Raw genomic sequence first — 12,278 nt, forward strand, 5'->3', positions numbered from 1 at the left:
GAATGGCATATTCTCTCTTCTGAAAATCTTTCTATCAGGTATCATGTTGTAATTAATTGCTTAATTATGGGACCTAAATCTACAATGTCTGGGGGAAGACTATTATAAATTAAATCTTGAAATCTATATTAAGAGATTAGACTTTCCTCATGTTAACACCAAGACACAGAAGTGTCAGGATTAAACCTGCCAGATAATGGTTGCAAAACAAAGGAGTAGAAATTAAATTTAAAATTTAAAGAACTAGGTCCCCTTCAGATCTCTCACGGTGTAGAAAGGCAAATTTAATACCTGGTCAATTTATTTTCAATATGAGTTTGGAAAATTCTAGTAGCCAATCTATTCCAATAGCCTAAAGAGTAAGAAAAATGAATCTAAGAACTAAAAAAAGATCTAGCGAAAAACACATTCATTTTTATAAAGGAAATGAGAGCTTGAAGCCAACTGGGAAAAGGAGTACAGCTGTCAGTGTCTACCAGCTTACAAAATTTCTCAACATTTCTAAAGCTGTTTACTGTGACAGCAGTAAAGAGCAAATACCAAAATATCTGAAGTGTCTGATGAGTGGCACAATCAGAGGTAGGCCACTGCAATTCTTGACTGCTCTATTTAATGCAAGTAATCTGTGACTTGGTCAAATTTATTTTATATCCTGATAAAATACCAAAATCCCAAAAGTAGATAGCTTCTGAGACTGCAAGACTTGATTTACATATAATATATTAACATCATAGAACTGACCTCTACATGCTGTTTTGAATAGTGTTAACAGAAAAAGAAGTATAAAATACTGCAATAATGGACAGCTTCAACTACTGGTTTTGCAGACAATGAGGTGAGAATGAGCATCCCTGAAGAGTGACACTGTTGACAACAATCCGGGAAGAACATCTGTTACAACCACTAATTTAAGGGTTATTGTATTAATTTTAACTATTAATGAAACTTGATCCCAAACCCAAATAATCTAGAACTACAAATTTACAACTACAAATCTGGCTACAAATTTTACCAACCTTAGAACTCAAGCTGTTTAAAAGTCTTCTTAGGATCCAGTAAAAGAATAGCAAAGGATATCACAGAAAAAAACACAGCCATTACTTTAGTATGATTTATATCAAGCTAAACTGAGGTTTTTTAGAGGTTAAACACATACATTACAATACCACACCCACATTGGACATACAATTTCTCAATGCAGCAAATGGCAAAGACCAGTCTTTTATCTGCTTCAACTAGGATTTGTCAAGTATACAGTTCATGACAGCACTCATCACTGACTCGCACATGACTTCTGTCTGCTCCCAAAATAATAAGAAATCCAGCAAATTCCAGTTGGGATTCAGTCCACAGGTTACAAAATCTGGTTTAAACACTGCAGGGATATAAACTAGCACTTTACATGAAATATTAATATTTAAAAATGCTCACATTTAAAATATCCCTTAAAAAAATCCCTTGTTCATCAAACCTTAACAGCCAATTTAAAACTATAAAACATACTGAGGAATGCAATCAAGGCTCTTTGTTTTTTCTCTCTGCAGATAAGGAGGCTTTGCTGCCATACAGTAATTCTCTATAAATAAATCTCTAAACATCATGAATCTAATGAGTTTTCTGTATTATGGTTATGTTTTCAGCCCATTTGGTAGGAGAGTTTAATCCCCAGTTTTGTCCATGACAAAACAGGAACATTCATTGTAAGTATCCGAGACCCGATCAAGTGTCGAAGAGGAATGCCCACTGTCTTGAATGATTAAAGCACAAAGCAACCACATAGTAGGAATGTAAAGAAAGACAACCAGCAATAGAAATGACATCATTAACCTTGTTCCTTAATAGAGTACCACTATCGTCCTCTATCCCTGATGCTAAACCAGAAGAAAAAAAGAGATACTGTACCATACTGTGAGACCCTCTTCTCTTCCCTTGGCAGATCTGTGACTTTGGTATAGTTTGCCCCCCCCCCCCCCCCCCTTGCTTTCTTAGGACAGTCAAGAGCATCAGAACAAAGAAAAGAGATTTAGCCTGATAAATGCCCAAATACCATGGAGCAGATATATTCAATGAAATTAATTAAATAAAATAAAAATGCAGATGGTATCAAAACATGAGAAACAACTTTCTGAAAAAAACATCCTTATTTCATAATTGGCAAGAAGACAAATCATCGAAAAAGCTATTAAGTGGGATCCGGGACATTAATTAGGCCAATTTGGACATTAAAATTCTAATTTCAGAGACCTGTCCCACACAAGCATCACAATCCGAAACAGAAACTGCTGGACAGAAAGGCCACCAGACCATATTTTATTAAATGCATTTTATATTGTGAAGCTTTGAGAGGCACACAACTGTGTTCAGTCAAGTCATTTCAGCTACCTGCCACCTATTAATAACACCAGCAAAAATAGCTTAAAGACAGATGAAACATGCATGTTATACCCAGTAAATTAAAATGTCTCTTGCTGTGAATGTCTTTTAGTTTCACGTTGCTCAGCATAGTTGACAAAAGATCTGTCAGATGAAATGACTTTAAATGGACAGCTGGGAGGAGCTATGGATGTTTTATCTCAGCTGACACTGCTATTCTAAATTAAATTGGGAACAATCCAAGTCTAGCCAAATCATAATACAATACCTTCCCAATTGATAAGGCACGCAGATTCAGCAAGCAACTCAGGCAGGGGCAGGGGAGACAGAAATTCTAATAGCACTTTCTCTAGTTAAACCTAGAATCCAGGTTCTTCTACTGTAGCTCAGATCTGAAATCACATGAATATATTCTGCACCTAAAATAACCAATGAAACCCCACAGGTCTCAATGAGTTATGCAGGACACTTTACATGTTCATAAAAGCCATCCATGTAACCTATAAGGATTCATTTCTAGCACCAAATGTGAATCATACTCATACTGATGTTTCATCTTTAAAGGCAATTTGGATAGATTATTCTGAAAATGATTTTCATCAACACTGGGGTGTTTAAGATGTTTTCCATTTTTTATTATATAATTTTAATTCATGTAGTGACTTTTTTCATTTTTTTCAACTGGCCACACCATAAAATTCTAGTGGTGAAGATGTGCTGAAACTACTGTATAAGAAATCTTGGCACTGGTAAAGATGGTGAAACTTTGCTTGGGTTCCAAGGCTGTCAGGCACTACCTTCAGGCTGTCAGGAAGACATCAGAGTTACAAGGGAAGCTTTTGAAAAATAGCTACATCTTCATTTTGTTTTCAACACTCAGCATTTTTTGTTTCTATTTCTAAATCTCTAGTTTGTCTGTGGAACAACTGAAGGTTAAACACCCAGCAGACTGAAGTACTGTATACATCGTGTGTCTTCAATCATGCCTGGCCTAGCTTTCTCAACTACACACTCCTTCTCAACATACTACTTCCTGACAGAGGCCTTACAAAAATGTTCCCTAAAAACTGACATTCTTCTTTTCTATTGTTACATGTCAGCACTAAATCCCTCATAATGGCCATTCAATACTGCTCTTCCAGAAAGAAATCATTGTTTTGCAGTCATGGGTTGCTCAGAGCAGTATTTTGTGAACAATATTCTGTCCTTATGAGAATTTGTGCTAAAGGGGAACTATCTTTGTAGTACTTTTTAACTATGTGATTAATTTGTATTTATTTATACCCCACCCTACAGCAGAGAGAACGCAGCCACAGAGGTGGCTCTGTGGCTTAGGATCTGTGCCTGTGGCTGGAAGGTTGCTGGCTCGAATCCTGTGGCTGGCAAAAAAATCCTACTCTGTTGGGCCCCTGAGCAAGGCCCTTAACCCCAACTGCTCCAGGGGTGCCGTATAAATGGCTAACCCTGTGCTCTGACCCCAAGCTTCCTGTCTGTGTGTCTTGTGGAGAGCAAGGTGGGGTATGCCAAAAGACAAATTCCTAATACAAAAAATTACATATGGGCACTAAAGTTATCTTATAAGCAATTACAGAACAAAACAGATCACATACAGTACATACACTTCTTGTAGAGATACACAATGAACATTACAGTGTTTTAGTCACAAATGTAAAAAAGGGGAAGGAACATATTTAAACATTGAACACAAATCATCACATCATCAGAGCTGCTTAGTAAAGCAGTGTCACAGGCTGCTAACCTGGAGCATAAAAGTGGGGAATCATTTCTTGTAAGAAGGTGAACACTTTTTTTAACAAGAACACCTGTTCTCCTCAGTTCAAACACTTGGTATGAACTGTATGGTATGAATTTGGTATGAACTATATTCATACCAAAGTAAATGCAGAATACTTAAGTCATTGCATTCTCTTTCATAAAATTTTCCAAACAAAATGTATAAAGAGACATTATTTATAACATTATTACTTATAAAATTACATTACTTAAAAGATACTCAGTTTTCTTCCTCTTATGTATCACATGGACAGAAGGGACTGAATAAAATATACTGCAATCATACTAGGAAGTTAATTGATGTAAACAGATGTTACATACCTGGTAGTTCCTGAGCTCAGCAATCTTCTCATGCTGCACAGCAGAGTCGTTCCAGATGAGATTGGCTGTTTCATCTTCATCCCTGGTTTTCATGAATACCATCTCACTGATAACAATGCGAACTACAAAAAAAGACACGTGTGTAAAAATAGTCATTATTGCTATGACTATGCTCTTTACAATACATGTATTCTGTTATCTGTTTCTTCTGAACAGAAATTCTGTAAAAAAAACAGTTTACTTAATTATATCACTATAATAACTCATGTTTGTTTACTGCTCCTTTTAATCAGAAGCAATCTTTCTTTTGGATTTCTCAGGAAGTCTTAAGAATTCTGAGCCAGAGCTGACATTAAGAAGTTTTAAAAAAGATACTCTAGATAAAGTTTAATGAAATGCAGTTGTACAGCACTAATCCTACTGGACTGAATAGGAAATCTTGAATTAGCCTAAGTCTCAGTCATTATGGGTCTTAATCTCTTTGTAAGTCCTTCATAGATGTACTTCATAGAATGTTTTCTTAGGAGATGAAGTAATAGCCTCTAATGCACTTACTGTAAATCCCAAAAGGAAACTGAAGGTATTAGAGACAGGCACACCATTCATTTTAACATTAATCAAAATGGCATTCATTATTAAATTACTTTAATGTAAAATCTGTACACACTAATGAACCAAGCTACTAATTAACTTATTAAAATACCTTGTTGACCAGCAGATAGAATTCTGTCTGCTGCTAAATACTTACATTTTTAAAAAGGAATGGAGATTCCTTACAATACTTTCCTGGACGCCCACCTTATTCCTAGATGACGTAACAGTTAACTCTCCACTCCGTTTGTAATAAACTTTAGCTCATTTCCCTTACCCCAATAACTATAAATCGTGTATCACGGCTGTGCCTGCTCTTCCATAGAAGAGACAGGACAAATATTGCTTTATTAGAAGTCTTGCAGTCTGTTAACACTGGTGCCAGTACCTCACTTGATCAATTTCTGATACTTAAAATTACACATTTCACTGTATTTATCTCGCTCACCGTAAAACAGAAACTCTGTGTCTGACCCAGATGACCCAGTGGCCCTTCTTTACAGAAAAGCTGATGGATGTACAGCACAAATCACTGATTATCTATTTAACAGCTCATATACTGTACTAGGAGCTCATGAATTAGAATATTTCATGGAACCTTTCAGTGGTCTGAGAATTGAGTTATTTCAATGCAAGTCTAAAAGGCCCTGCACACTCTAAGGATTCTGTCTGAAATTCTTTAAAGGAGGTTGTTGTTGTGATATCAGTCTTGTAAATAATGTCTGCTTCACTGTTGGTCCTAACGTTCATATCATGCTTGTACTCTTTTTTAGATGAGAACTGTGAAGAGTTTTTTATTCACTCTGCAATCGGAATGGCTGTGTAAGGTCTAGTTCAGCAGAACTTGTTGTAAACTGGATGATGTGAGTTTTGGACTCTAGCTAAATTCTTACTGTCCAAGTTATTGTATCAATCACTCAATGAAACAGTATCCCACGGCATCGTTAAAACTAAGGGCTAAAGGCTTATTTGTCGTCCTTAGCTTTTTCAAGATAGTGTGATCCTACCATTAACAAACTGTGTCTTGTATTGTGTTCAATTTAAAAAAATAATTTGGTCCATTTTAATTCCATCACCAGATGTTTCCTTGAGATTAGTCACCATGCTTAAACAGCTGTTTGGCATGTATTGGTTGAAATGAAATTAAAACTTAAAACTGATTTATTTTTGGCAGATTCAGACAGCTTTGTTTTTGAAAAAAATCTTACAAACAGATTTATCAAAGGACAGAGTATATCTATACCACTTCACTGTGTTTAAATCCTAGAAGGACTTAAAAAGTAAACTGTTGTCTTAAAATCCCAAATTGTTTCCATCACTGAGAAATTCAAAACATATCGATATTTTGTAGGTGCACTGGGAGGGTGCTACCCTGATATAGCTCTGTGAGGACATCTCATTTTAGTTTCCTTTTTAACTTTGTAGGGGATTATGCTGCTCCCTCCTGAGCTTCTCTCTTTACACATGTCTTTCTAATCTTAGGTCACATCTCCCTGGGATGGTCTTTACTTTGATTTGACCCCTGCTCGTATTTTGCCTTGCACTACAACATAGAGAGTTTATCCTCCGACTGGGAGTCATTTCACGCTATTATTTTCATCCTAGGTTGAGCACAGTTACAAAGGCACAAGTAGCAAAAGTAATAAGTCAGTGTACTGATATCCAACATCAAGAGTGATCATTCTTTCACTTTATGTTTAACTGCATACTGTACATAGTTGTGTTGTTTTTGCAAAAGAAAGCTCATTTGCTATCAGCACAGACACACAGTGCATGGCCCATTTTTTTGAGGTTACATTAGAATGACAGTTATGGCATCACCAACAATGCTAAAAAAAGCACATAGAAGAGACAAAATTTTGCAATCTTGCATGCAGCACTTAGCCCCTGGCCAAGAGTTTTTTGCCCCAGGTTGAAGATTGCAATGTGAACGTGCTGGAAAAGACAAAGGTAAAAGAACCTTTTAATAGCTCAGCTAGGCCCAACAAAAAAAGTTCTCTGGATGGGGTCCATGTCCCGTGAAATATATGGTCACATTAAATTGGTTTTGATAACTGTTACTACCTAACCACATGAACAACTTATATTCTGATTCTTTGCAGTTAATCTCACATTAAGATAGAATTTCTCCCTATCTGTCTCCCCAATTGGAGAGGATAATTATCCCATTAAATATTTAATGCCCAGAGAATGTTTCCTGTCACAGATATTTACTTGCATTTTGGTAATCCAGTAATGTTTTTTAATAAAAATCAGAACAGAAAATTATATTACTGACCTCTAGCTGTTCTACTTGCATATTGAATCTGCAAATTACTATGGAAAAAGTGATAAAGGCATAAATACATTCATAACGGAATACTTCCCCAACTGGTTGTTTTTTGTGAGCCAAGAATCTGTGATGGCTTCAAGTGTAAGAGTTATGCAGTTGTCAATCACACACCCACAGCACACAGCTCGGTGAGGGCATTCAGCACCACTGAACCCTGGAAGTGTTCAGGCAGCTGTGCTCTCCTGTTTATGGAATCCTGGTCACAGTCAGTTAAAATACAGTCCAAGCCCTTTGTGTTTGGACATTCTGTTTCGGTCTGCACTCCAAATGAGTGGCTTCAATGGTTCAATGGTTCTGGAGCCGCAGGGACAGTCACTTGTAATGCCAGAATGTGTGATGAAGCTTCAAGAGTGTGGTCCCTTAGGATTAGTTTAACAAACCTTAGACTTTATGAACAAAGGCCTTATGAAAAAAAATCTAAATCTGTAAATAAGACCAATCTTTCCTTTACACTGTCCAAGTGAATGCAGTGAAGGTTAGTAAGGAGTATACTTTAAGCCAAGCTAGTAAGAGCAGGTTATTGAACCCACAGCTTATCTCCATCCAGAACATCGTTTGGCAGTTGAAAACACATAACCACACCTCTTTGTAGCAAAAATTGACTCCTTTTTTCAATAAGAAACCTATTTGTCCGAAACATCTGTGTTCAGTGTAGTGTGATGTTCTGGGTAGACTTTAATGAAGATAAAGGAATTAATGAAAAGCCACTTCTTCAAGGTAACTGTACAGTATGTATCTTACAGTGGATAAATTATTACAAATTTGCATCTGCTTTGTGTAATATTTATGTTTCTTATGATAACCATGGGTAATACATTCTGTAGTTACTGTACATAATTTTTGCATTAACCACCCAAAGGCTTTCATTGTGAATGTTTCCCATATTCTAACTTGCTAAATACACTATGCATCTGATGCACAGTCTTCTAATATATAGTACTAAAAATGGTAAATCTGAAGAACACAGTATAACAGGTATTTAATGACTTAAAAACATTTTTGTCTGAAAGTTATTACTTGAATATATAGAGCAGGCAGCCTGGTACAGTGGTAAGAATTGTTTTTTCACAGTGCTGAGGCTCTAGGTTCAGTTCCGGACAAGGAGTGCTCTCAGTGTGGAGCTTCTATGTTCTCCCTGTGTTCACGTGAGCTTCCGCTGGGTGCTCTGGCTTCCTCCCATTCTGGGAAACAGGCCCTGCTGTGAGTGTTTTTGCGTGTTTGTGACGGTGTGTCCCCTGTGACGGACTGATACCGTGGATAGGATTCATCCCGCCTTGCGCCCTTGGCTTGCGGAGATAGGCTCTCACTACAACTAATAAAGCAGTTAGAAAATGGATGGATGGAATATACAGAGCAAAAAAATATTAGGTGCAAAATCATTGCACGTCAGCATGTATGTTGTATGTGTTTATATCTGTATTTCTGTTTGCCAAACCTGTCCTGCCTCCCCATACAGCAGCACTAAGAGAACATGATCATGCACAATTTATTTCCATCAAGTGCTGTACGCTACAGATCTAACAATCATATTTTTTACATTTTAAAATAAAATAAAACATGTTGATGTGCTGGAATAATACACAGAAATGCCATAACTACAACACTTACAGGTTGTTACGTACAGCTGGTGGTTAGACCAAAATCCCATACAGATAAAGGGATACCCACTAGAGGTCAGGGGAGCACTGCTCTACATTCTTGACATGATCCACATTGGAATGAAACCCCCGAGATGTTAGGGAAAAGAGTGGTATTTTTCAAAAGACATTTTAATACACTTGTAATTCTTTTCTATGCAATAATAGAGAAACAGGTTAAAGTAGCATCTAATGCCCTCCTCCTGCGACTTATTCAATCAACAACAGTACAAAAACACTCCAGAATTATTACGTAGCATTAGCTATGAAAACTGCTGAGCATAAGAAATGTCAGAGGCAGAGGTGTCAAACTCCAGGCTTTGAACTGCATGTAGGTTTTACAGATTTTTTCTTCATATTCCCAGATGCTAAGGGCCTGGAAGGATTGTTGAATTTGCACTCTTGTGCAAAAAACAAAACAGGTTCAATTACTGTGAGCACAGGAAGAATCTAACTCACAGCACCATGTCTCATGTCTCAAAGACTGTTGTTTGACAGTTCTGGTCTAAAGCTATTTTTGCTTACCAATTTCATACTTTGTTCCGGCTACGTTGGCTGTGATGATTCCTTTCTTCTTCTTTGTTCTGACTTTCCTCTTCCCATTGCTTTGATACGGGACTTCGGATGGCACATTCACGGGGGATGTTCCTTGATCCTCTGCCGAAACCACAGTTCAGAAACATCACAGTGTAAAACCCAGACTTGAGGATTTAAGAGGGCTATTTTAAGTCACTGATAACGTATATATGCAGATATAAATCCACAGCTATTTCTGATTCCATACCTGTTGGTATTCTCTTGTTTTGCTATCTTGGAACTGGGCATAAAAAACATCATGAATATTGTTATTTTCTTCAAACAACTGAGTTGAGCAGACATGTTCCAGTGTTCTGCTTGATGGAACAAATTCTAAAACATTGACAAAAGTCAAAAAGGTCTGTCTGCAAAAAAAAAATGTTTGTTTCACAATGTTTAGTGCTTTTTGCGACTGCTGTGATTGAGAAACAGGTTTAAAATCTTAATTTCTCTAAAGTTCAGGAATGAGGGGGCCATCTGACATCATTAATTACATTGCATTTTGCCTGTGCTTTACCACTATTAAGCAATAACATCAATAGTTAATAGATCAGGAATGTATTACAAGTAAATTTTGGGTGAGTCAGATAAGAATACAATAAAACCTGCAAATGAGAGGAGGCCATTTGGTGCATTTAACTGATTTGGTTATTAGCAGTTAATTGATCCAAAGCTCACATCCAGCCATTTTTTAGAAGAAGCCAGGGTATCAGTTTTCACAATGTGATTAGGTAGCTTTTTCCAGATTCCCATAATCCTGTAAAGAAATGTCTCTTGTTGTCCGCTGTAAATGCCCTTCCCATAGTTTATATTTATGTCCTTGGGGTTGTGTTTCACTGTTGATTATAAAGACAACCATTAGGTTAACATTGTCAATGCCTTTGAGAATTTTCATTCAGATTAAGATAAGGGCATTCTTTTAAGATGAAGAATGTATCTGGTTGCTCTTCTCTGGACTGATTCCAAAGCAGCAATCTTTTTTTGCATTATGGTGACCAAACCTGTACAAAATATACTAAATGACCTCCTAGTAGTGCAATGTGCAATTTTAATTTGTGCACTTCGGTCTGTATATCCTAATATTCTGTTTTTTTATTCCCCAAACTGCATGTAAGATGTAAATGATGTGTCAATATAAACACCTAAGTCTTTTTATAAGCAACGTCTTCATGTTCTGTGTTTTCCATATTGTATTTATAGCTTGTAATTGCTGCTTGCATGTATCATTGCACCTGTCTACATTAAATATTATCATCAATATTCATAATATTATGTTGAATCCAATCTAATATTTTTTAAAAATCTATCACATCTTCAACAGTGTTTGTGAACTCTCTTCTTTTGGTATTGAAAACCTTATGGGTATATTGGCAGTGCCCAGATAAAATCAATACAAATTATGAAGAGCAGTGATCATAATGCAGATTCCTGTCAGATTAATCGAATCATCCCAGCTGAAGTATCCCTTCAGTACCCTTATGTGTCCTTTGTTTCTATCGATTAACCAGTTCTCACACCAAATGCATACATTGCCTTTAACACCTACAGTACCGCCCTATCATTTTATGAGAAACATTATAAGTCAGTGGTTAACACTAGAGTTAAATATTCAATAAATGCTTCAGCCATTTCCATTTTATCATCTAAAGGTTTCCAGTTCTTATTATTATATATACTGTATACATATTTTGCCTCATTATGATTCTCTTAAGCTCTTTGTTTGGTCTCTACCTGTAGAGCTTCATAGTGGACTATTATGATCATTTATGATCACAGTTTTTAATGGTTCTCTCGCCTGTTTTTTCCATTGTTGTTTGACTGTTGAAAGCACTAATCAAGGGCACCATTTTCTCTCTTAAGTGTAAACTGAGTAAGGAAGCAATCATTATTTCTACCATTTTAGTTCCAACTGCTGGACATTTCAGCTGTTTTTCCTATGTGAGGAAAACTAAAATATTCCATGATACCTTACACATACAGTGCATCTTTGATTTCATTACATAAGATGGCATTCTAATTTATCAGAATTTGGTGGTCTGTAACATACACCTAACACTATGCCCTCTGAATGTTTTTTATCAGTCTGACCGATGTACTGTCGATTCTGAGACAAAGTAAACTTCCTGTGCCTGAATGCTCTTTTTGATGAATAGTGCTACACCTCTTCCATCTTTCCCATCTCTTCAAAATGCTCCACTAATAATGTATCCATCACCATCACACTCTGTTGGCCACAGCTTAGAGGCTCAAATTACATTATAATGGCCTCCTAATGCAGTAGCTTCTATTTCTTGAATTTTGGTCCTAATACTCCCAGCAGAGCATATGAGCTTTTAATTACTTGTTCCTTTGATATTTTTGTTTTTCCCTAGGGTTCTCTTTATGGCTAAACTTTCTGTATATCTCCCATGCAGATTTTCTTTGTAATCTTCCCCATTGTAGTTCTAATTTTTTTTTAGTTTCTCTTTCTCTAAGCCTACTTTGTTTACATTTATAAATTCCAGGTTCTTTTTTTTCCACTTGCTGAAAACAAAACAAAAACCCTTTGAGCTGCTCTCCAATACAAGTTCATAGCTTTTCTGGGATTTATGAATACAGTTTACAGTATCGAAACAGTAGTATCCAACTTATTTCCTGCAATTTAGTTAAAACTA

The 12,278-nt window shown here is 36.4% G+C and overlaps 1 protein-coding gene across 1 annotated transcript in view; it reads right to left on the minus strand.

Moving 5' to 3' along the window:
• ttll7 (tubulin tyrosine ligase-like family, member 7) overlaps positions 1 to 12,278 on the minus strand; it is an 83,047-nt gene that overhangs the window by 46,693 nt on the left and 24,076 nt on the right. Inside the window, exons 3-4 of the mRNA XM_088928085.1 lie at positions 9,574 to 9,705; positions 4,489 to 4,610 (exon numbers count right to left, since the gene is read on the minus strand). Coding sequence (XP_088784211.1) covers positions 4,489 to 4,610; positions 9,574 to 9,705 — 254 coding nt within the window. The remainder of the gene's footprint in view (positions 1 to 4,488; positions 4,611 to 9,573; positions 9,706 to 12,278) is intronic.

The sequence above is a fragment of the Atractosteus spatula genome, chromosome 11 (assembly GCF_055471065.1).
Source record: "Atractosteus spatula isolate fAtrSpa1 chromosome 11, fAtrSpa1.hap1, whole genome shotgun sequence".
NCBI lineage: Eukaryota > Metazoa > Chordata > Actinopteri > Semionotiformes > Lepisosteidae > Atractosteus > Atractosteus spatula.